General features: G+C 39.6%; 1 protein-coding gene and 1 long non-coding RNA gene across 4 annotated transcripts; one reads left to right on the forward strand and one right to left on the reverse strand.

Moving 5' to 3' along the window:
- The first annotated feature begins 395 nt into the window (after positions 1-395).
- Positions 396-19,216, forward strand: pimr49 (Pim proto-oncogene, serine/threonine kinase, related 49). 3 transcript variants are annotated; one of them, XM_087238443.1, is made up of 8 exons: positions 396-945; positions 1,247-1,447; positions 1,556-1,638; positions 1,753-1,803; positions 1,870-2,242; positions 2,368-2,547; positions 2,626-2,721; positions 2,814-3,175. In XM_087238443.1, exons 1-7 carry the CDS (start codon positions 921-923, stop codon positions 2,715-2,717), a joined length of 1,005 nt encoding a protein of 334 aa, XP_087094569.1. In that variant the 5' UTR covers positions 396-920; the 3' UTR covers positions 2,718-2,721; positions 2,814-3,175. The 3 variants fall into 3 exon arrangements, with proteins under 3 accessions (XP_087094569.1, XP_087094570.1, NP_001116185.1); XM_087238444.1 differs by lacking the exons at positions 2,626-2,721; positions 2,814-3,175 and adding an exon at positions 18,802-19,216 and having other exon boundaries at positions 526-945; NM_001122713.1 differs by lacking the exon at positions 2,814-3,175 and having other exon boundaries at positions 553-945; positions 2,626-2,718.
- LOC147837068 (uncharacterized) lies at positions 17,553-26,229 on the reverse strand. The gene is made up of 4 exons (XR_015478402.1): positions 26,129-26,229; positions 25,846-25,931; positions 18,755-19,096; positions 17,553-18,372 (listed from the first exon to the last, which is right to left on the reverse strand). It is a non-coding gene; the product is annotated as an uncharacterized LOC147837068 (long non-coding RNA).
- Positions 26,230-26,469: the final 240 nt, after the last annotated feature.

Here is a 26,469-nt window from a genome sequence, read left to right on the forward strand (position 1 = left end):
AATAATAATTTAATATGATTATCGCAAGTAATCCAATACTGAAATTATATATTTTTAGCAAAATATTATATTAATAATAATAACAACAACAACAACAAAAATAATAATAATCATTATTATCATAGGTAAATAAATAAATATATAAATGTAAATAAATAAAAAGCTGGCTCGTTAACTTCGTAAAATTCGGTTTCAGATATTCTTCTAAATCGCTTCAGTAAATGTACAAATGAGTATAAATGAGCGACGTTTTTGATTATCAAAGTAATTACGTCTTTTTCGCGTCAATTAGTTGACATTGTTGAGCCATATCTGGGATAGATTGAGCATGCATTGAGCAATTAGGTCCCACTTTTTAATAAATATTAATTAGGAATAAATAATATTCCTCAAAAGGAAAATCATTGTGTTTGGCTGGTTAAAGGATAATTCTAATAAATGTATAAAATGTCTGTTGATTATTTTATTCATTATTTAATTATTTAATTAATTATTTAATTTCCACATGCGTGATTTTTCAAATTTGAGTTGCTATAGTAACGCGTGTTATTATATGACTCGATATATAAACACTGAAAGCGCTGAAAATCTTGGTTGAGAGACGAGGCGAATTCAGAGACTTGCAGAGACTTTTGTGCTGAAACTGATTCTTCAAGAAGCCCTGAGGATTCCTCAGAGGAGACTTTCTTTCCAGGACGACATCGGAGGATATTTTCTTTGAAAAGAATATATAATTATTTTAATCGTTCAGATTACTTGTTAAGACGCTTATTTTATTGCTCTTTTTTGTCATTTCTGTTTTAGTTTGTGCCTTTTTTCTACTTGTTTGTTTAACATTTAAGTTGTCTTTTATTGATTTGTCATTATATTTTCTCTTGTTTGTATTTTCTCTTGTGGTGGAGTTTTGCAGGACGGTCTTCATGGCGCAAATGGCTGAAAGAGGAAGTGAGTGTTCTTCATTTGACATTTGTTTATTATTGCTATGTTTATGTTGTGTTTTACTGTGTTTTAATAAATGAATATGAAGAAGATTGTGTAAATCAAGCCATATAATCTTAAAATATCCCCCTCTAACTAATAAATGATGTTTTATTTAATGAAGAAACAAACAGACTTATTGAGAAAGTATTTTATTCCTTGAATCAGTTTTAATGACTGTAATAATGCAGTGTGACCACTGACAGTGAGTGATGTTTTATTAATAATCAATAATCAGTGTTTGCTCTCTGTGATATTTCATCCTCAGGCCGCTCCAGATCCAGGAGTGCAGCTTTCACCCAGACAGCAGTTCAGGACACAGAGACACGGGACGCTTCTGGTGGGCTTCCTGGTTATTTGGCTCCTCTGTCCTCCCTGTTGGCCGATTCAGTGTCCACAGATCAGAGGAAGAGGAAGCAGCAAACGGCGTCCACCTCGTCTAGGAGACCTGCCAAACGCTCTCGCAGAGGTCAGCACAGGCTTATAGTGGAGACTCAGTTGTGAAATGATTGGTCATTAAAGAGACTCAACTCATGTTTTCTCTTCAACACATTTCTGCTGCTCTTCTGTGTTGCAGACCAATATGCCAAGGGCCCGTTGCTGGGACGAGGCGGATTCGGCTCTGTGTTTGCTGGGATCCGCAGGTCTGATGGACTGCCAGTAAGACTTTTCCTTCACTCCTTCATTCAGACAGGCTTTAGAAATGTTGATGTCAGTAAATGTCCCGTGTCCCGATCAGGCAGGGCTGATTTACTGTGCTTTATCTGTCTACAGGTGGCCATCAAGTACGTGTCTAAAGAGCCGACGGACACCAGACTGAAAGTTGTAAGTTGAGCGTGAATCTGTTGTGTTTGATTCAGTCCTGGATGTAACGAAGCATTTGTCCTGCAGGACGGTCAGGGTCGTCTGCCACTGGAGGTGGCGTTGATGACCCGCGTCTCTTCAGCTCCTGTCTGCCCCAGTGTCCTGCAGCTGCTGGACTGGTTTGACCATCGCAGACGCTACGTCCTGATCCTGGAGCGTCCGGCTCCTTGCCAAGATCTCCAGAGTTTCTGTGAGGAGAACGGCTGTCTGGACGAGCCTCTGGCCAAGAAAGTGCTGGTGCAGCTGATCGCGGCGCTGAAACACTGCGAGAGCCGCCGCGTCCTGCACCGAGACGTCAAGCCAGAGAACCTGCTGATCTCCACAGACTCACACGACATCAAGCTGCTGGACTTCGGCTGTGGAGATCTGATGAAGGACTCGGCCTACAGATACTTTGCAGGTTGGTTTGTGTGACTGAAGGAAACGCTCTGAGGATGTTTGTGAACTTGCTGTGATTCTCCAAAAGGAGTTTGTGTGTACTGGAGCCTTTAGAGTGTGTGTTTGTGCTCTTCTTGTGTCTCTCAGGCACTCCAGCTTTTGCTCCTCCTGAGTGGTTTCGGCATCATCGCTATCATGCCTCTCCACTGACAGTCTGGTCCATCGGCGTGACTCTCTACAACATCCTGTGCGACTGTTTCCCATTCAGAGGCGCACAGAGGGTCACGTCCAAAAGCAGACTGCACTTCCCGAGGAAGCTGTCGACAGGTAAGAGATGAAGATGATGTGGTGAGCGAGCAGAAGTTTGTGCTTTTGTGGTTCTGAAGGCTGTGTTGTGTGGAACAGAGTGCCGTCAGCTGATTCGCTGGTGTCTCAGTGCAGCGCCAGCAGATCGGCCCAGTTTAGATGACATTGAGCGCCACCCCTGGTTGCAGTGACCAGGTGGCCAGTGGCATTACACTTATTTGAATGCCAGCAGTCGTGGCTTTGCATTGTTAGAGTCAGTGTAGATAAATGCTTTCAATGATTTGTAGAAGGTGAGCAGATGTAGCAGAGGAACTGCAGAGAACAGCTTCCTGATCCTGAGCTTCCTCTGCTGCGTCTGTGAGACTCTGTGTGGATGCTGGAGGAGCTGAAAATGCAGCGCCAGCTGAAACCAGAGCATCGACGACACACATCAGCCAGTCTAAAGAAGACAGATGTGGAGGATTTAGACCAGTTAGACAACAGGTCTACTATTAATGACCAGCACATTGTATATTTGCATATAGCAAAGCAGAGATTGGTACATGAAGACAGTTAAACCTGTACAAAATGATCTATTTCTTATAAATATCATGTATTTCTAACATGTCATCAATGTACAGAACACAAATAAACATTCTTTACATATTTGATGTGGCTTTGTTAGTGATTGAATAATTCATCATAGACAGAGCAGGATCACAGTGAAGAGATTCATGTCTAAGTTATTTCTACAAAAAAAGGCAAATAAAGCACTTAATCAGTTTCCAGTAGAAAACAATCGTAAAGAAAATATTTAACATTTAGTTACACTAAGAACTGTGATCAGTGTATAAGCTGTTTAGAGGTATTTAGCTTATATTAAAGTACAGTCAGTGCTGACAGAGTATGATTTTCCTCAGCTCAATTAGCTTGCTTGGGTTTTCAGACTTGAATCTGGTGGAAATATTCTGTGCAGAACATTGGAGGAGATGAGAGAGTCAGATTATTAACTTTACTTCTGCTTTCTCAGTATTACACTGTACAGTATTATTTTCTATATGGTAGGACTCAAAAATCAGGAAAGATGTAATATCTACATTTATCTTTTATAAAAGTCCAATTCTAGCATTATGGATGAGACATTTGCTGTCAAAACTTAAAACTTAAATACACAGAAAAAATTTTAACATTACATTGAAACATTTGTTTATATTTACCAAAACAACTTAACACAAAGTTCTGGAAACAGAAAAATAATAATCTGTTAACATTTTTTACATTTTAAATGAGGAAAATAAACATGTTTTATGGATGTGACCAAAAAATTTTAGCGAGTTTACAGTATACAACATACAGTTGAGGTCAGAACTATTAGCCCCCCTTTGAATTTTTTTTCTTTTTTAAATATTTTTCAAATGATGTTTAACAGTGCAAGAAAATTTTCACAGTATGTCTGATAATATTTTTCTTCTGGAGAAAGTATTATTTGTTTTATTTAGGCTACAATAAAAGCAGTTTTTAATTTTTTATGAACCATTTTAAGGACAGAGTTATTAGCCCCTTTAGGCTATATTTCTATTCGATAGTCTACTGAACAAACCATCGTTCTACAATAACTTGCCTAATTACCCTAACCTGGCTAGTTAACCTAATTAACCTAGTTAAGTCTTTAAATGTCACTTTAAGCTGTATAGAAGTGTCTTGAAAAATATCTAGTCAAAAATAATTTACTGCCATCATGGCAAAGATAAAATAAATAAGTTATTAGAAATGACTTATGTAGTGGCAATTTTCTTTAAAGAGGCGCTCTCTGTGGTCAAGAAACAAAGTCTTACTCGGAATGTCTTTTTAAAGTTTTATTCTTTGCAAAGAAGGTCACAGTCATACAGCAACAACAGTTTCTGCAGAGTGAGACACTGAAGTCAAGTGTGTTCACCCTTTTATCTGGTTTTTACTACTTACAAGGTCAAACCCTAATACTGCCCATTCTGACGACAGTTTCTACAGAATGAGACACTTAAGCAAAGTATGTTCACTGTTCTATCTAGTTTGTACTGCTTGCAAGGTCAAATCCTAATAAGGCCCATTCTGTACGTGCATCAGGTGCTCCGCTGTTTCTGCTGTAAGTTTCCACTACACATGTTTATCTAAAATGAATTTCCATTACAATTCCTCTCTTTTTATCATTCATTGATAACTCATTATTAAATTCATTTTTCAATTGATTTCTAAAATCACAATGGTTAATCATTTAACAGGTTTCTGCTCACATCAAATACACTAGAGATGTTTAAACACTCTTCTTAATATAGTTTCCCCATTAAGAGTTACCTTTCAAAACATCCCTCTTCCCTGGGAGCCGGGCTAAACGAATAATCACTGTTATTGCGCTCCTGACCGAAATCAGACCCTCAGTCACCCCTCAGAGGTTTAAATCACAGAAATTGCCTGTTATTTTCACATTATTGATTTGTTCACACAACACAACACTCTACATCATCAATTCATCAATAACACTCACAAACATAGAAACACATTGTTGTTTCTGTACTCTTAAACATCACATTTACACTCTTCTCTCGATTTTCAAGCAAATGATCACTCTTTTAAGACTTGTTACAGAACATACCAACTCATGCGTTTTGCTGTTTTTGTTTGGAAAGACCCAAAATACATATACGTAAGCAAGCAGATAGTTATCTCAAACTTCAAAAAGTTAAGTTCATAAATATTTTCTCAATTAAGTAACAGCCTTCACCTAAATTTTGTTCTCAATTTGTTTACAGTTTTTCTTTATCCATATCCATGTAGCTGCTGCTATCGTCAAAGTCACAATAAAAATCATGACCCATGTCAACATTCATACCCTCTTTGTTAACCGCCATCTTTACCATCTGATGGGATGTTGTAGATGTAATCAGTCTGCCCACTGACCATGATACAAATCTGAATATACATGGCAGACAACGTAATATCACTAGACCCACCCCAATACAGGTAACATCACAGTAAAGGCCCAGTAGATCCAGTTTCCCACTTAAATGACAGCCAATCTAGCCATCAGTTGTTAGCGTTCTTAGGCTCTTTTACGGCCATTCTCATGTCGGCTACAATGTCAGAAATGGTTTCCTGGAATCAGGTTAATGAAAACAACAGAACACTCAGTGATAATAATAGCAATGTTACTACCCTCGAGATGAAACAAAGGCTCAAGTCGTTCTTGATTTTAACTGACATTTATTTGGACAGGAGTCTGTAGTATGTCTTGTACATTCTAGCCTTGCACTCCTTTATGTCCCAATATTGCCGTCAGAACTACGAAAAGAAATACATAAACTTCAATTAACCCTTTAAAGGTGATGTTGCACGTAATGAACAACATACATACAACCAAAAGATAAAGTGCACATTCAACATGTAAAGAAATACACTTAATTAGTTACAGGAGAAATATTCTCAACACCAATAACCTTGGTTAACATTTATGGACCAAATTTTGATAATCCGTGCTTCTTTCAAAATGTGTTTTCTCACATCACTGATATCTCATCCACAAATTTAATTATAGGGGGAGATTTCAATTGTGTTTTAGATCCATATTTAGACAGATCGTCAACTCAGCGTGCTCCCCCATCCAAATCTAGAGAACTGCTCAAAACATATATTAAAAATTATAATATCAATGATGTGTCCAGGTTAGCAAACCCAACTGGAAGAGATTACTCCTTCCACTCACAAGTTCATAATGTTTACACCCGAATAGACTATTTTTTGGTAGATTTAAAACTAATTCCGTTCACTTTTAAGGCCACCTATCATAATATTCTGATCTCAGAACATAGCCCAATTACAATTGCCCTGAAATTGTCAGAAATTGGTAATACTCAACCATTGTGGCGGGCAGACACCTATCTACTAAAGGATGAAAAATTTTGTGAGTATTTACAAACACAACTTAAAATATTTTTTGAAACTAATAACCAACCAAACATCTCTCCTTCACTTCTGTGGGACACTTTTAAAGCATATCTAAGAGGCTGTTTTATATCATTTAAAGGGGCAAAGAATAAGAAAAACAAAGCTACCTTAATAGATTTGGAAAAACAAATTAAACAACCTGATGAGCAGAATGCTATTACGCCTTCTTTAGATCTATATAAAGAAATATTAAATCTGAGATATCACTATAACAAATTAATATCTGAAAAGCTTTCAAATTCTATAATGTTTATGAGACAAAAATTTTTTGAGTTTGGTGATAAGCCACATAAATTGTTATCTAGACAGCTACGAAAGCTTGAAAATGACCGTGCAATACATCGAATTAAATCAAAATCTGGGACTTACGCATTATCCCCCAAAGACATTAATAATCGTTTTAAACAATATTATGAATCTCTATATTCAAGTGATTACAAGGATCCCAAGGCTGTAGAAACATTCTTAAACAGCTGTAATTTACCAACGCTAGATCAAAAGGATAGAGAATTTCTAGAAGCAGATTTTACTTTAGATGAAATAAAGAATACAATAAAGTCACTTAAAGGAGGTAAAGCCCCCGGCCCTGATGGAATCCCTTGTGAGGTATATAAATTATTAAACAATTTGTTAACGCCTTATATGCTTGATATGTTTTCCTCAGCTCTGGAGGACGGACAACTACCCCAGTCATTTAATGAAGCAGTAATTACAGTTATACCTAAAAAAGGAAAAGATCCTGAAGAGGTTGAGGGGTATAGGCCAATATCCCTCATTAATGTGGATCAAAAAATATTAGCCAAAACAATAGCCATCAGAATGAACACATTGGTAGGAAAACTAGTGAAACCTGACCAGACTGGCTTTGTCCCAGGCCGTAACTCTTTTAACAATCTACGTCGATTGTTTAATATACTATACTCCTCCCAAACAGACCGGTCTGACCTAGTGATCTTGTCCTTAGATGCCGAAAAGGCCTTTGACCGGGTAGAATGGCCTTACCTATTTGCCCTTTTACATAAATTTCAACTGGGGGAAAGATTCATTTCTTGGCTAAAAACTTTATATAAAAACTCTAGGGCACGAATACTCACAAACAGAACTTTGTCGCATCCTTTTAATTTATTTAGGGGTACACGTCAAGGCTGTCCACTCTCCCCGCTTCTTTTTGCCCTGGCCATTGAACCCCTAGCGGAAACAATTCGAACGAACGAGAGAATTCATGGACTTAACACTAAAAACACAACGAACAAAATCTCATTGTACGCTGATGATGTTCTTTTATATGTAACAAAACCTGCAAATAGTATTCCAACTTTACTAAAAGTTATTGAAGAATTTGGCTCATTCTCAGGTTATAAAATTAATTTAAATAAAAGTGAACTCATGCCAGTCGGTCTTAAGGACCTCTCACAAATCTACCCACTTCGTTTTAAATTAGCCATCGATATAATTACTTATTTAGGAATAACTGTGACAAAGAAGTTTAGCTTTTTAAAAGAAGCTAACTTTACTCCTCTCTTAGAAAAATTAAAATCAAATATTCAGTTCTGGAGGACCCTCCCCCTCTCATTAATAGGTAAAATAAATGCCATTAAGATGATTTTCCTGCCACAACTACTATATTTGTTTCAAAACATACCAGTGTTTATCCCTAAATCTTTTTTTATACAACTTGACAAAATTACTTTGCCCTTTATTTGGAATTACAAAAATCACAGAATTAAACAAGTGCACCTTTCCAAAGCTAGAAATGTGGGGGGTCTGGCCTTCCCAAACTTCCGCTGTTATTACTGGGCAGCTAATCTCAGAGTTATATCAATAATACTACATGATAACTCTAGACAGCTGGATTGGCTCGGGATAGAACAGGATGAATGTACCCCTTACGATCTTGGTGCTGTCATTCTTTCACCAATAAGATCTAAAAAAGAAATTTATAGAAACAACCCTGTTATTAACAGTGTTATTCGCACCTGGAGACAAATCCAATCTCATTTTAAGGTGGAACCACTACCTTTATCAATGCCAATAGCCGGTAACCCCTCCTTTATACCTTCTACACTAGATAAAGGCTTTTCACAATGGAAAGATGCAGGAATTTACACAGTTAGTGATCTTTACCAGAATGGTGCTTTCGCCACCTTTCAAGAAATCCAAGAAAAATATAAGCTTCACAGAAGTAATTTTTTTAGGTTCTTGCAAGTCAGGAACTATGTACACTCTTACTTGAAATCCACAACAATCAATCCTTCCTGTCTTGACATTTGTCTGAAGGACCATTTTGGTATGGAGAAAATGATTTCCCGCATATATAACACCCTTCAAACCCACCAATCGCCCACAACATCCACGATCAAAAAACTTTGGGAAGACGCGCTAGGATCAGAGATTCCTAATAAAACATGGACAGAGTGTCTGGAAGAAATACATAACTGCTCCATAAACTCCAGACACCAACTTATCCAATTCAAAATTCTACATAGATTGCACTACTCAAAAACAAAGCTTTCTAAAATTTTTCAAATCGTCTCTCAAAATGTGACAAATGCAAAATATCTGACGCATCGCTGCTTCATAGTTATGCCTTATGTTCTAGCTTACAGGACTTTTGGTGCAAAATATTTAAAGTTTTTTCTGAAATCACAGGGCAAACTATTGATCCAGATGAATTTTTAATTGTGTTTGGGGTTTCAAAGCACGAGCTTGGATTGTCCAAGTCTCAGCAACAAATAATTTCTTATGGCCTTTTAACAGCCAAAAAACTTATTCTGACATTCTGGAAAAATAAACTTCCTCTCTCTTTCAAATTATGGCTCAGTGAACTCACAAACACACTCCATTTAGAAAGAATACGGTACCATTTACAGAATAAAAAGCCAAATTTTTTTTAAATATGGGAACCTTTCATAAGGTACTTGGAAGGGAGAAATGGAACAGTTGTTTGATGGGGATATTGTTAAATCATATGGCAGCTCCAATTTTCAGTAATCTTTCTTAAGGGTGTGCACTACAGACGGAAACTGACGGGTGGGGGGGTGGGGGGGTATTATAGGGTTTTATTTTCGTTTGCATACTGTGATCTATTTTGTTTGAGTGCGTATATATTTTGTTTGTTTTTTCCTTCTGTAATGATAAGTTTTTTCCTCTGTCAATTCAGATAATGGTTTACATATTCATATGTAGACTCTGTAAATTGTGTTAGTAGACCAAGGGGAAAATTTGTATGTACGTGTGTATGTGTGTGTGTATATATGTGTATGTGTGTGTATATATATATATATATACGGACATGAAGTTGTAATATAATCACTTGTACCCAATAATTATAGAAGGAAATTTTTGTTTTAATATCTTTTAAATGTATTTTTATTTATTTTTTGCATAAGTAAAATGTGGAGGATCTTTTTTATATATTTGCAAACATTCTGTAATTGTACATATTCTTCCAATAAAAAAAAAGAAATACACTTAATTGGCTAATTATACATTACATACGGACACATAATCATACATGTTCACATACGTTAACACCATACGACACATACCTCATTGGCCTCTAACTCAAGAGGAATAAACTTGAAGGGTTGCAGTTTCTCTTAAACAAACTTCTTTGCACTTCTTAAACCTTAAAAACTTGTTTTAGCACAGCACCTTGTGGCTGAACTACTTGTAGTGGATCGGAAGAATATCTTCATTGCAACAATGAAATAATTCCCAAGCTAAACAAAACAAGAAAAGGTTCCCCCCTCCCCCTTATAGTTTTAGTTAAATAACTTTAAATGAATTAACATGCATTAACAACAAATATACATTACTTATTTATTCTAATGATTAATTTGAACATTTTAACTATTTATTGACTTTTTTAATGTAAAGTTTATGTTTATAGAGTGTAATATATAAGCATTGCTTCTGACGGCAGCTACAAGCAACATCAGTGTGGTTTGTCTCAATCCACACACTCCATTGCCAGTTCCAGAGCAAGGAAGATGAAGTAACATAATGTCAATGATAGCAACGTCAGCCACAGCGTGTTTTTTTTCAGCCCACACATACCTGGCACTCGGAATGGATGCCAGCGAATCTTTTCGTCCATCTTCAGATCTTTAATGCGATGGTCAATCACAGCTTATTCACCTCTCTTTTGGTCGCTTTCTCCTCCGTCTGTTTGCTGCTTGGTGTTGTATTCAGAAGTTACTGTCTCACACACACACCTCTTGACCTTGTCGTTTCTCCCCAGCTGTGACCTTGCTTCACTCAGATAGCAGCCTGCTGTTTTCTTCAGGCAGCTTCAGAGTCCCTCTTTCTCTCCTATTCCCTAGTGGAATCCTTCTCAGGTGATGGAACTTTCCTGCAGTGCCCAGCATGCACCCACGTCGCCCGCTCTGCGACCTTCACTGCTGTCTCGGTGGTCAGTAGCACTTGAAATGGACCCAACCAGAGTTTCGCTCTACAGCTCTTTCTCCTTAGGTCCCTCAACACCACGAAATCGCCAGGCCTCAGACTGTGCAGTGGTCTCTCAGCAGCCTTCCCCTGTGCAGCCTTTACCTGCACACAAACATCGGACAACACATGAGACAATTCTTTACAGTAATTCAACATGTCATTCTCACACACATCTGTTGAGGGTAGCTGCTGTTTTCCCCCATTCACACCTACACGCGGTGGTTTACCAAAGAGAATTTCAAACGGGCTCAAATTCATTTTTGATCTTTTTCTCATTCTCATGTACATCAGGACAATGGGTAGAGCTTGAACCCATGTAAGCCCTGTGTCTTCACAACATTTTGCCAATTTGTTTTTCAGGGTGCCATTTTCTCTTTCCACAGCTACACCTGAAGCCAGATGGTAACTACAATACATGTATGTTCTCAAATCAATTTCCAAATATTGGCCCACTTGTTTGATTGCTTCATTAACAAAATGAGTACCATTATCTAAACTTATTTTTCGTGGTATTCCCCAGCACAATTTCAGTCAGTAACGCTTTTGCTACCGCAGCTGAATCTTGTTTTGAGGTTGGAAAAACTTCAACCCATTTTGACCACATGTCAACCATCACCAAACAGTACCTTTTCCCATTGCATGGGGACAATTCAATGAAATCCATCATCAAATATTCAAATGGCCCTGTTGAAGGTGGATGAGATTGTGGAACTTTTATCGCTCTGGCCACATTATGTGTGTTGCAATTTACACATCGTCTACAGAAATTGTCCGCAAATGTAGTGAACCCCTTTGTTAACCACAGTTCCCTCATTTGTGCAACCATTGCTGTTTTTGACACATGATCTTTACCGTGAAGTAATTTCGCATAATATTGAAAAAATGTTTTGGTAAACACGCCTTGCCCTCAGCACACTTCCACACATTATCTTTCATCACACAGCCAGACTGTCTCCACTTGTTCTACTCTAGCCATCATCGCGAAGGTCTGCATATCCTGCAAAGAAGAACACACGTCATTGTTATCACCAACAGATAGCAAAGAACATTCAGAGTTGTCCTTGTCTTGGGACGCCGCGACTTTTGCTGCTCCATCTGCCCTAGAGTTACCTACAGAAACAGAATCTTTATTGTTAGTGTGCGCTGCGCATTTACAAATGGCCAGTTTGTCAGGTAGTAAAATCGCATCCAGCAGCGCTGCCACTAAAGGAGCATGAAGTATTGGTCGACCATCAGACTTTAGAAATTTTCTGTGTTTCCACAGAGCCCCAAAATCATGAGCTACCCCAAATGCATATATTGAGTCAGTGTAAATGGTAGCCTCTTTTTCTGCCATCAATTTACACCTCTTTCAACGTCACAAGCTCTGCGGCCTGTGCAGAATAGTGCCCTGGCAATTTTCCAGAGGTCACCACATCAAATTCAGTTGTTACAGCATAACCAACTTTATTCTGGCCTGTTTGTGGATCTTTAAATGCTGACCCATCCACAAAGAGGACATTGTCACAATTTTTAAAGTGGTTCGTCAGAAAGGTCAGGTGGTGGTGTACACACCTGTTCAAGTGCTGTTAAACAACAATGCTCTTCCCCACCTTCCTCAGTAGGAAGAAGAGTAGCTGCATTCAAACCAGTACATTGTTTAACAGTCTACCTCCATGGTTCTGTAGGAGCAATGACGTCATGAACCCACTCCTCTGATCTACCATCTGAACAAATGGTTTTGTTGGTACAGGTAAACCCAATGCAGGGGCTTCAGCCATTTGTAATTTCATGTTTACAAATGCCTGCTCTGCCTCTGTCGTCCACCCTAGTTTGTCAGTGGATTTCATCCCCTTCCCTAGTGTTAGGGCTCTCGGGGGTTGTTCCAAAATTGCATAATTTGGAATAAATGTGCGACAATATGAGCACATACCCAAAAAAGACAACATTTGGGTTTTTTTTCGTGGTTTTGGTACATTTTTTATACCACTCACCCTTTTTTCAGACAGAGATTTGCTGTGTGGTGTAATGACGTGCCCCAAAAAAGTTACCTTTTGTTTACCAAACTGCAATTTTGTCAAACTAACCTTGTGGCCCTCCTTAGCCAAATGCCTAAGGAGAGTCACAGTGTCTTTCACACACATCTCTTCATTCTCAGCACATATCAACAGGTCATCAACATACTGTAACAAAGCAGTTCCAGCTGTCAGGGTCAAAGGTTCCAAACCTCTTAACAACGCTTCATTCTATAAAGTGAAACAGACACCTGACACAGACATGTAAAGGTGTTGCCTTTGCCATTGAAATTAAATGCAAACCAAAACTGGCTGTCTTTGTCCACTGGCACAAATTAAATGCAAACCAAAACTGGCTGTCTTTGTCCACTGGCAGACTGAAAAATGCATTAGCCAGATCAACCACTGAATAGAATTGTGATTTTTCAGGAATTTGTGACAAAATCGTGTACGGATTTGGAACTAATGGAGCCCTTTGTTTGACAGCTGCATTTACTGCTTGTAAATCCTGTACGAAACGCCATTCTGTAGGCATCCCATTATCCCTTATCTTTTTTACAGAAAAAATAGGGGTGCGAACCTCAGAATTGTTGCATGGTACAATAACACCCTGTTTCAGTAAACCTCAAATACGGGGGTAATGCCCTCAATGGCTTCCCTTTTCAAAGGATATTGTTGTTGACAATGTCTGTGATCAGATTATGCAGTGATTGTCAATGGATCACAACCTTTGATTAAACCAACATCATACTTGCTTTTAGCCCATAATTCACTTGCTATTTCTGCTAAAGCTGGGTGTATGTCTGCAGCGTTAAAGTCAACCATGCAAGAGTTCTTTACGCAAAGTTTGTCAATAGCAGTCACAGTTCTTAAAACAGCTGTTTCAGTTTCACTGTCCACCCTAAAGGCCTGCGAGAGTGCGCTCAGTCTTCGGCTTCAACACACTGCTTCACAAACGGGCCTAAATCAGCCCAAGACTGATGTTTACCCTTGCAAACTGATATGTGAGGCACAGCCTGTGCTGACATGAGATAGAATGAAAGCTGCTTTTCTGACAGAGACACTGAAACTGCACACAGACTATCCTTCCAGTACATTTTCTCTAAAATCAAAGTTTCATTCACATTTGCCTCAAACCAAGCCTTTTCAAACTCTGCATCCCTATCAGTTACGACATGTGACGTACAATGCAGTTCACCAGGAGACATTATATCAATGTCAAAAGGTTTTACACGTTCTTTAGCCAATTTGCAAATTGAATTAGCCCACTCATTGTTTTCAACCAGCCATTCATAAGCCCACTTCGGTGCTTGTGATTCAATTTGTAAACAACAAAATTCCTCTCCTTCAATCTCACACCAGTGGAATCTGCTGTTAAAATCAAGCTTTGTTTACACAAAATGTCCCTTCCGAGCAGGGGCGGACTGACCATCTGGCAATTCTGGCAAATGCCAGAAGGGCCGGACCCTTTTTTAAATGTGGGCCGGTCAGTTTTTTATATGTATTGTTTTTACATGCAGGCAGCTTTTATCTCTTGCAAGATGTGAATATTATGAGGATGATGATGACGATGATGATGATAATAGTAATAATAATAATAAATGTTAAGCATTGGCCCAATCGGCAACAACCGCATGGTTTTGAAATGGGCCGACCCAATCAGAGGTAAACCGGACATAATCAAAAACCTGGCAAGAATGTTAAATAAAGCTACAAACAAGCTAATTGTCAAAGATGCACCATAAAAAAATAAAGGCAATGCCAAAAAGCTCAGAGAAAACAAAAAAAGTCTCTAAAATCAAAATGCCAAATGCATAAAATTAAATGAAGCCTCGGCTGGGTCAGTTGGTGTTTTTTTGTGGAGTTTGCATGTTCGCGTAGGTTTCCTCCTGGTTTCCATCACAAGTCCAAACACATGTGCTATAGGTGAATTGGGTAGGCTTAATTGTCCGTAGTGCACGTTTGTGAATGTGTGTGCATAGAGGTTTCCAAGTGTTGGGTTGCAGCTTGGAGGGCATCCGCTGCATAAAACATATGCTGGATGAGTTGGCGGTTCATTCCGCTGTGATGACCCCAGATTAATAAAGGGACAAAGCTGAAAAGAAAATGAATGAATGAAATGATTGCATATATAAATTTGTTATAAATGGGTTGTTTTTGCTACAGTCACATACATTTAATGTTTAGATATCGATTACATATGGTACTGCTTATATTATTTCACCATCTCTACACCAATCTAAGTAGTGAATGTGCGCATCCGTGCATGGGGGTGTGTCAGTGTGGTAATGTGGGCTGGTGTGGCTACAGTGCCAGGGCTGATTTTTAGTCCCAGTCCGGCCCTGCTTCCGAGGATAGGAACGGGGCATTTTGGTGAACAAACAAATTCATGTGTTAAAATTTTACCCCCCTCTGTCTCACAGGTCAGCGGAGCTTTAAATCGCTCAACCACTGTATGACCAGATGCAGACAGAGACTCGTGAAATTTGTTTGTTAAACGTATTTCACACTGCAGGTCACATGGTCGTATGCAAGATATGCTAGCTCCACTATCAGCTAGAAACTCAACCAATGTATTCTCAATCAACATAGAATATTTTGGCATATTAAAAAAAATGCTTCACTATTAAAACAATGCCATTTCATCAGAAAAATGATCAACATTACTGTGATCAAAATTACAGTCGGAAATGCAAGCTTTTTCTTCATTGCAGAGAGCCAGTATGTCAGTGTATGTGAATATGTGTGTATAAAAATGTGTCTGCATTTTAACATGTTAGTAAAAAAATGTTCACTTCCCTTTACTGTAGCTGTTGGCTGTTTGCCCAGACCCCCCTCCTTTCTGCTCTTCCCTCTCCGCACATCAGCTCCTCGTTGTTGGTTTGCGCCTTTCAGGTCAATCCTTGACCAAAAGTCCATCTCGGTGGCAAGCGCAGACATTTGGTTCCGTTTCTCGTCACGTGCACCACAGGCTCTGCAGGTTTCATCGCCATACGTCACATTCCAGTTTCTCCATCTTCTGGTATCTTTCTCCCCCTTGACACCTTTGTCACCTTTGAACTTGTGGTATTTTTGGTTGTCAGGTCTTGGTTGGATCTTTGGTTGGCCACTTGTACCAGAGCCATGCACAGCTCCCTTTCTGCTTTCTTCTTGTCTTGCTCTTGCTTCACTGTCAGCTTGTCTTCCGCATGTTGAGCACACAGCAGAATGTTCGTTAAATGTCCATTTCTCCAGTTCAAACAGATGTCCTCCACTCGCTTGAGGTGGGAATTTCATTGGTGCGGTCGGAGGTCTTCTGGGATAATAGCAGTTAAGGTTTGGGTCAGTTCTCAGGGCTCGCAGCTCAGCCACGGGATAGTGATGGTACGGTGGTACATGTATGGAAACAGATGTATAGAAAGGATTAGTAGTGCTAATTACTCTTTTATTCACACGTTCACATTTTTTCATTTGCTTTTTCCTTCACTTTATCTCCTTCATTCTTTTCCCTACATGCCAGCTGCCTCTGCAGCATTTTCCTCTTTGCCTCTTATCTGCCTCCCTGAGCCAACAATCAACAGTGTCTCCACACGACACACACATGCCTTTCGCAAAGTCAACCTGCTTTTCCTTTTGCCTTCTTATCTCCTTTTTTTTATTATGTTTAACCTAGTAACACTCAACATTCCTTTTCCCTTAGAAACTTGTGATACTTTATTGTTTTCCTATCTCTTGCATGCCTTTTTCTTTTTTTTTTCTTTTTCCGTATAAATTTCCCATATTCCAAAAAACCGGTGTATCATATCTTTTTATTCTGCTTTGAGACTTCCCCAAGCTGGCAACAATCTTTCCCCTGGACTTTTTCGGTACCTATTAATCTGTCGGACGTCTCCAACAGAATTCGATTTTTCACCTAAAATCGAAAAGTTAAGCTTTCCAGCTCTAATTTTGTGGCCCCCAATTTCATCCCCCTTTTAGAAGTAAATCGCTTGGCCCCTGATTTCGACCTTATTCCGGAAGTAAATCGCACAGCCCTAGCTTTCAACCTCTTTTTGGAAGTAAATCGCACAGCCCCCTGATTTCAACCCCCTTCCGGGAGTAAATCGCAGTTAGCTAGCCAAACGTGTTAAAAAGGTCTTGATCTTAGTCAGGCGCCAGATCTCACTTGTGTAAGGTCTTGATCTTAGCTAAATGCCAGATCTCACTTGTAAAAAGGTCTCGATCCTTGCCTGATGTCAGATCTCACTTGCATTAATCACGCTGCTATCCCACAGAGACAGATCTACCAGCATGGTGATGGCCCAAATTACAGTGAAAAACCCCTTTAATTGCCTAATCAAATGCCCAAAACTGTTCAATTTTCTTTTAGTAACAAACAAAGAATTTGTCTCTTACCAGAGAGTTCAGATGCCACTTGAGTTCTTTTTCCCAGATGTCAGTGAGGTTTCCCTCCGAGCCCTGCGATCGGCCCCTCAACCCTCAATCGAGCGGGGCAGGGCTGTGACACGAAGTCCCAGGATGATCAGTCACCGTCTGCAGGGTCCGGAAAAGTTCCTCCAAGACATCCCACTTCTGACACCAAATTGTAGTGGCAATTTTCTTTAAAGAGGCGCTCTCTGTGGTCAAGAAACAAAGTCTTACTCGGAATGTCTTTTTAAAGTTTTATTCTTTGCAAAGAAGGTCACAGTCATACAGCAACAACAGTTTCTGCAGAGTGAGACACTGAAGTCAAGTGTGTTCACCCTTTTATCTGGTTTTTACTACTTACAAGGTCAAACCCTAATACTGCCCATTCAGACGACAGTTTCTACAGAATGAGACACTGAAGCAAAGTATGTTCACTGTTCTATCTAGTTTGTACTGCTTGCAAGGTCAAATCCTAATAAGACCCATTCTGTACGTGCATCAGGTGCTCCGCTGTTTCTGCTGTAAGTTTCCACTACACATGTTTATCTAAAATGAATTTCCATTACACTTATTAAAACTATTATGTTTAGAAATGTGTTGAAAACATCTCTCCGTTTAACAGAAAAAGGGGAAAAAATAAACAAAGGAGCTAATAGTTCAGGGGGGCTAATAATTCTGACTTTAACTGTACTTTGCAATAATGCTAATTAAAAGAATAAGAGTTGGCTCTCTATAAAACAAACATGATAGTTTTTTATTTTATTTCACATTTTTGGATGTGACAGATGTGCAAAAAATAATTGCTTGAAAACATTGGCAGAGACATTTTTGAGTATTTTACAGCACTGTAAAACACAAGCCTACACACACACAAAAACCTACAAAGGGTTTCGCTATTTTGGAGAAAACTTTTCAGGGTTGACATTTGCATGAAATTGCTTAAAACTTGGTTGCTTGAGGTGATACTTTTCCTTTCATGTTTCTTGATTTGTATAGTTTTCTATGCTGTGATGAACGGCCTCTCACTGTTTGACGATCCAGGCTCAGATCATCAGTGTGTCTGAAATGAGAAAAACAGCCAAACACCAGTCTGAATAAAAGCACTTCTTATGCTTCATGTATCAAATTCAATTCAATTCAATTACTCAGTGGAGAGAATTCTTGAGTTCCTGTAGGAAAGAGATTTTGACTGTTGACGCTTGAAATACAGTCACATCTTTACTGTTTCGGTCTAAACTGGTTTTCTCATAACCGAGACTCATGAACTCAGGCTTAAAGTTACTGACCCTTTGGTTCTTGTTGTTATTTGTTATTTAGTGTGGTTTAGTTTATTAAAGACACCAGTTTAACTAGTCATAGCAAGTCTCAAACCACAAGTTTATTGCACAATACATATCACAGAATCTTGCACAATACATATCACAGAATATCTGCACTCTTACTGGAGAAGCCCATCAGATTGACCAAGTCTGTCTGTGTTGATCTGCAGGTTCTCCAGTCTCGATGAAACACCCCACAATGGCAGCACAGATTGAGGGACACTGTTTCCTGCATGATACACCTTGCTGAGTCTTCATTGATGGAGCCTCAGTGAGACACCTTAAAGTCAAATAAGTCTTGTCAAGGTGAGAGACGTTCCAGGATTATGATGTACAGGTCAGGCTGTAGTAGTATCTGGATCTCTGGGCAGGATTAAGACAAACTGCTAATAGAATGGGACCAGGCTAGAAGAAAGATCAGTGTTGAACCGAGGTGCTTTCGCAATAAAACTTCAGTTTATTTGCCTGTTTAAAACACAATCAACAATCAAACATGTTACAATTATGTTCCCAATGTGTCAAGTGCAATTTATATACATTATAAATATATATTGATACTGTAGCGAAATTATAATTCCTCAAAGCCATCCTTGCCAAAAGTTTGCTCCATAGATGCAGCCATATGATCCCTCACCAAAAAATGCATCTGAAGGATTAACAACAGCAGTTGACATGAGATGTGTGTAATGGCAGTGTGTTTAATGTTGAGGTTATGGCTGTAAACTCACCATAACAGACTGTACTTCAAGACTTCTAGTTTCCTAAAGACCATGAACATCTTCTAGAGCATGGGTTTTCAAACTGTGGGTCGCGACCCACTAGTGGGTCGCACAGTGAACAAAGGTGGGTTGCGCAACGTCACACAGCTGCAGCTATATTTACATTGCCGTGAATCAAAACCAGTACGATTTACGGCAATAACTCAAACACCTCTTACCCTAAAAATATCTAAAGTGTGCTTCCTATAAAAAGACAAAGCTGGTTATGTTTCACAGCTGTCTTTTTTTCACTCAACATTACGAGCACTGCTCCGTTTGAAGCCTGGTTTAATTCGCCCTTAAGCCCTGGCAATCTGCGTTTAGCCGGGAGAGCGGAGCTTTCAGTAAGGGGCCGTCGCAAAAGTGCTTATTTTATTTTTCATTGTTTTTTTTTTGTTTTTTTTGCTCCGTCCTGCGTGTTTTATTTTAAACAACAAATTTTCTCTTAAATGAGCACAAACAGTTACTTAAGTAGTCGAATGCTTCATTATAGATCTGTGCATTCTTACATTAACACCTCTGTTATCAAACAAAACACAATGAGAGATTCCTTTGCTGCTCTTCACTAAATAACTATAGTAACTTTAATCAAAATGCAAATACTATTAAAAATGAAATACATTGTATAGCTTTATTTAATTTCTGTATAGGCCATTAATTTTAAAAGGCTAAACTTTTTATTTTATTGTAAATATTTTTTAATGTTTGCTCTGTATTCTATCATTTGAAGCTATTTGTTGTCCCATATTTTAACATCCCAACATTGACAGATTGCTAATCAATAAATAGCTATAGTGCTATCTGTTAGTTTTAACGTCAGCTAATGTTATGGAAGGACAAAGATGTTATGGAAAATATAGTAATGTAACTACCGTCATCATTCCTTCCTCAAGCAAATGTGTAAATATTAGATCTATTCAGCAATGACCTTAATTGCATTGGCATATTTATCTGATGTTTTCCCAGCTTGTAGTAATCGATCAAAAAGCTATTTAGTTTCTTATGACAGAAGCCTCACTTTTCTCATCCTCTGAGAAATACCACTGTACTGCATGGCTCCAAAACCCTACCACATGTGACATCCTCTTAAACCCAAATTGCCCCAATTAGAGTCAGTCAGCCTCCTCCTAACACTTCATTTGAACGCTGTTCAGTGTGTGCCTATTGTAATTCTGCTGAGCATCATGTTAGCAAATGTGATGATTTCCTTTACCTTACCAAAGACCAGAGAATTAACTGGATTAAGGAACAGTGACGTTGTTGGCGATGTGCACGAAAGCACTATGCAACCCAATGTGGCCTGAAGGGACGCTGCAGCCAGTGTAATGGGAAACACTAAGAGATCCTATGCACCATTAACCAGAGGCAAGTGCAGAATTTTTCTCTTGATCATCCTAGTGATTGCTATAAAGACCTACTGAAGGTAGTTGAAGTGACCCTGCAAAATGAAAACAAGTCCTTAGACACTTATGCCTTATTGGATGATGGGTCTGAAAGAACAATCCTTTTGCACCCTGCTGCCCAAGCACTTCAGTTAAAAGGAAAACCTGATAGCCTGAAGCTGAGAACTGTGAGACAAGATGTTCAGACTCTTAATGGAGCTGAGGTATCCTTCACTCTCATTCCTAAAGTGCATCCAGATAAGTCCTATGTCATCAGTCAAGTTTTTACTGCCAACCAGTTATCTTTTTCTGATCATTCTCATCCTGTAAAAGCTCTCCAGCGATGCTACCCTCACCTTTGTCAGCTTCCTCTTAAACAGCTTAATAAAGTCAGACCCCCTTTTCCTCTTAGGAGCTGATCAAACACGCCTGATTACCCCTATGCAACCATTGAAATTAGGACCTCCTGGAGCCCCTGTAGCGATCAAGACCCGGCTTGGCTGGACACTGCAGGGTCCGAGGGCTTTCACTATATCTCTCTTAAATGCCCACCTGATGACATCTACCACAATGTACAAAAGCTGTGGCAGCTGGATGCACTACCTCAAAAAAGCACTAAACTGGTGACTCGGTCTAAGCAGGATTTAATGGCAATGCACTAACTTGACACCCAAACTATCCGAACACCTGTTGATGGCATACTACGATATGCAGCACCTCTTCTACGTGTAGAACCCTGGCCCCCTTTAAAGGCCCCCAAGGAGGCAGTTATGGCCCGTCTTCGTAGCTGTGAAAGGCGGCTCCTTCAAAACCCACAACAAGCAGAGATGTATACCAGAGAGATCCAAAACCAAATTGATGCTGGGTATGTCAAGAAGTTGCCCTCCTCTGAAGTGGAGATAGCCCCTGAGTCCTGTTACATACCCCACCACCTTGTGCATCACAACGGTAAAGAGTGCAATGTATTTGCTTTTCCTACCGAAATGAGTGTCTGAATTCACAGTTACTTCCTGGCCCCATGCTTGGGCCTTCCCTCCTGGGAGTTCTACCTCATTTCAGGCAGTATGAAACGGCAATAAGTGGAGACATCAAATCAATGTTCTATCAGGTACCTCTTCTGCGATTCCTCTGGCGTGACCTGGACTGTAAAGCACCTCCAACTGTATATGAATGGCAAGTTCTGCTCTTTGACACGACCTCAAGGCCTTGCTGTGCTATTTCCATCCTCCAAAAGATCATCGAAGATGCACAGGCAGCTGAGTGCATTAGCCATTCCATACACAATTGCTTTTATGTGGATAACTGCCTGCAAAGTCTACCCACCCCAGAGGAAGCCAAAGATCTCCTTCAGAACCTACACACTATCCTCTCCTCTGGTGGCTTTGAAATCAGAAAATGGGCCAGTTATGATCCTCAAGTCATCAGTGACCTACCTCCTGAAGCCAGGTCAGAACAAACGGAGCTCTGATTATCACACCATCCATCTCTTGATCCCTCAGAATCCACATTAGGCCTACTCTGGAACTGCCACAAAGACATCCTAAGATACAGGCACAGACCCATAGAACATACTACCCCAATCATGCATCCCCTTTACTGAGTTCTTGCTAGCCAATATGATAATCTTGGCTATATCCTTCCTTTTACAACAAGAGCCAAAATTATTGTACAGCAATTATGGAGAAAGACACGAGATTGGGATGATCCAAATCTTCCTCATGATCTCCTGGAAGCTTGGCTTTCAAGTGAAGGTGAATTACCTGCCCTTTCCACCATCACTTTACCTCGCTGCTTCACACGGTCTGTAGACCCCACGTCAGCCACCCACGATCTTCACATCTTCTGTGATACATCAGAACAGTCCTACGGTGCAGTTGCTTACATGCATACAGAAGATGATGAGCAGGTAAATGTGTCTTTCCTCGTTGCAAGGTCCCGCATTGCCCCCAAGAAACGGCTATCCATTCCAAGTCTTTAATTATGTGCTGCTCTGATAGGAGCTCAGCTAGCTAATCTCCTACAAACAGAACTCACGCTCCATATCAGGAAGACTACTTTGTGGACTGACTCTATGACCGTTCTCTGTTGGCTGCTCTCTGATTCTTGCCACTACAAGATCTTTGTTAGAACCAGGGTAGCTGAGATTCAGAAACTCACTAAGGGCCAGAAGTAGCATTATGTGAATTCACTTAGTAACCCAACGGATGACCTAACTAAAGGAAAGCTGCTGACTGATCTTGGCAGGCCCTGTAGGTGGAATCAAGGACCTGCTATTCTGTCTCAACCATTTGAACTATGGCCCATTAACCCCAATGTAGATCAGCCTGATGACCCTGTAGAGCTGCGCAAGGCCAGTTTCTATGGTGCAGTATCTCTCAGTCCATACCCCTCTGTCCCTGACCGCAAGTCAATATGCCACTTTTCAAGACCTCCTTGACTGCACAGCTACCTCCCTTCAGGGGGCAGCAAATCCTCCATCAGCAGAAAACTACCATGATGCAGAGACTGCCATCCTAAGACGAGCCCAGATAGAATCATTTAAGGACGATTTGGCCTGCCTTCAAAACCAAAAGCCCCTTTTGTCTTCAAGCAGTTTACTCTCCCTTGCCTCTGAATTAGGTCCTACAATAGGACTCATTGAAGAAGGCGAAAGGCTTCGTCAGAGTAGTGATCTACTTCCTGATGCCATTCACCCAATTGTCCTGGATCCAGCACATCCTATAACAAAACTCATAATAAAGGATTATGATGACCACTTACACCATCCTGGGGCAGAAAGACTTTTTGCTGAGTTAAGGAGAAGGTTCTGGATCTTGAGGGGTCGTGAGATGGTCCGTAAACATCAACATAAGTGCCCTAAATGCCAGCAGTTTCGTGCTCATCCTATTATTCCCAGAATGGCTGATCTCCCACCAGCCCGCCTACACCTTTGCAAACCTCCATTCTACTCAACTGGGGTAGATTGCTTTGGGCCCTAAACGGGAAAAATTGGCAGACGAGCTGAGAAAAGATGGGGAATAATTTTCAAATGTCTGACTATTAGATGTATACACCTTGATCTACTCTGTCACATGAGCATGGGTTCCTTCCTGATGGCACTCAGGCGTTTCGTTGTACATAGAGGGAAACCAGCCGAGCTGCTTTCAGACAGAGGAATCAACTTTATTGGAGGTAATAAAGAGTTATTGGAAGCCTATCATTCCCTAACCAAAGACCTTCAGGAAACCCTGGCCAAACAGAGAATTACTTTCAAATTTAATCTTCCACATGTATCCCACTTTGGAACTTGGGAACGTAAAATACGCTCAATCAAAATTGCCTTGGAAACCACCCTAGGTGCTCAAATGGTCAGTGAAGAAGTACTACGCACAGTCATGATTGAAATCGAAGGAATTCTAAACCAAGCCCTTAAGATATGTGTCATCTGACGTTGCTGATCCTGATCCTGTGACCCCTAATTTGCTTCTCATGGGGCAGCACGATGCTTCCCTTCCTCTCGTAACATACCCAGACTCTGAACTGTGCAGTCGCCTTCAATGGCGTCATAGTCAAATCATTTTTGAGCTTTTTTCCTCAGAAATTACCTCCCCTCGCTTCAGTCCAGACAGAAGTGGCGCACTGACAAGCCTAACTTACAACCTAACACTGTTGTTCTTATTCTTGATTCCCAACTTCCCTGATCTCAGTGGCCAGTAGGAAAGGTAATCTCCCTCCATCCCAGCAAGGATGGCCATTATAGGATTGCTGATGTCCAGGTTAAGGACTGGATCTACACAAGGCCCATTGGCCGTCTGGTTCCTCACCCGGCCTTACCTGATCTCCCTTAAACTGTCAAATTTGCATTACAAATTTGGGGCCCGCTGTTGAGAAGTTTTGTTCCAAAATTGCAAACTCATAGTGTCACACCCCTGTTCAGATTATGGTTTACTCCAATCTCCTCTCATTCAATCTCTGGCCAATCAGGACTGCCTCAAGGGCTTTATTAACTGCACCTGTACCCACAGTTTGCTATTTTCTGGCAGAACATGGCTGGACTGGGCAGAGGACTGAATTTGATTTCCTTTGTTTCCTGTGTGTGCGTATTTGACCATGTAAGTGGCTTTTGTGTGATTTAAGTTTACTTAAGTGCTCATATGTTCCATGTTTACCATATTTTCTGTTTAGTTTTGTAATTTTTTGTTGGTAGACTGAAGCGTTGTATTTGTTACTTCCTTACTGATTACTGACACATTGTATTTCTGTTATTTTCTTGTAAAAAGCCACACTCACCGACACACACACACACACACACACACACACACACACACACACACACACACACACACACACACACACACACACACACACACACACACACACACACACCTTTCCTCCTGAGTACAAATCCTTGTTGATGCTAATAAACACAACTAACTGGAGTAACTAGACTGAACCCCTGTTCTTACCGACAGCACCACTGGCTTCAAGCTAGCTACCTAAACATTTCCCTCCTAACTCCTTTTCAACAAGAAAGAAATATTGTCTTGTTTCTTACAAAAAATGTCAACATTAAAGCAGTTTTTAATTAGAACAAAATATGAAAGTGAAAAAGAAAAATAAGCTTGTTTTTATATTATTTTGCTTGTTTTAAGGAGAAAATCACTTCATCTTAACTTTTTTTGTAGACTGTCATTCTTTTTCAATGATTAAGAAAAGACACAAACTAAAATATAATTCAGTGTAACAATAGACAATAGACCTAAGAATCTTATCAGGCATATTTAAAACAAGAATCATTTGATAACATGTTCGTAAACTCTATTTAAAGATCATGGTTTAGCACCAAAATACTAATAAATTATTATTTGAAATCCTTATACTTTCCACTATCCTTCAAACCACTACATTTTGCCAATTTGTCTGCAAAAGTCTCTTAACAAAAAGGTTTAAAACCTTAAAACTAGGGCAGGAAAATAACCCTTATTATTTTATATATTTTAGTAAATGCAGTTCAAATTAAAAATCTGTTCAAAACCAAACTGTTGAGTGTGTGTTTACTGCTTGTCTGAAAACAGCTTTATTAATTGAGTCATACCTCAGTGACCTGGTTGTCTCTGGTCATTAAGTGCTGTACGGTCTGTCCATCTACTGTTGTGATCTGCTGAATACATGTTGCCTCCTCTTAAGAAAAAAGAATCTCAAAAACATGCCTTTAAAACCTGAATTTATATTACATTTATACATTTATTCCTTTATAAAATCTAAAGCACCTTGCATTAGATACAATCTTAAATTTAAAGCTGCTCTTAGTGATTTTGCCATAACCTCCCAGCATTAAGTACAGGCTGTGAATGAGAAAGTGTGTAGCTGTGCAGTACCTGGTCAGAAAGACTTTGATCCTGAGCCACAGTGATGTGTTCCAGACCCAACGCTTGATGTAACCTCTCTGGGCTGATGACCGTTTGACCAGCCTGCAAATCTACAAAACATAGAAGGAGATATATAATGCAACAAAGCAACAAGATGTGTTTAATAGACCAGGGCTGTGTGACTATAGAGTAGAGAAACTATGATGTTTCCTTGTAGGTCAATCGGCTGCTAGCATAAAACTGGTTCCTTCAATAAAAACCCCATAAGATTTTCCCATAGACTTCTCGAAGATTGTAAATAATTAGCTCTGTGTTCAAACACAGTTCAATACACTTACACGTTTTGTCCA

Source organism: Danio rerio, chromosome 2, assembly GCF_052040795.2.
Source record: "Danio rerio strain M-AB ecotype USA chromosome 2, GRCz13ab, whole genome shotgun sequence".
NCBI classification, from domain to species: domain Eukaryota; kingdom Metazoa; phylum Chordata; class Actinopteri; order Cypriniformes; family Danionidae; genus Danio; species Danio rerio.

Excerpts from the sequence above, each read along its gene's own strand:
- pimr49 (XM_087238443.1), top strand. The coding sequence starts at position 921 with ATGGCGCAAATGGCTGAAAGAGGAA. Across the intron at positions 946-1,246 it reads GCAAATGGCTGAAAGAGGAA|GCCGCTCCAGATCCAGGAGT; the intron begins GTGAGTGTTCTT and ends TTTCATCCTCAG. Across the intron at positions 1,804-1,869 it reads CGGACACCAGACTGAAAGTT|GACGGTCAGGGTCGTCTGCC; the intron begins GTAAGTTGAGCG and ends TTTGTCCTGCAG.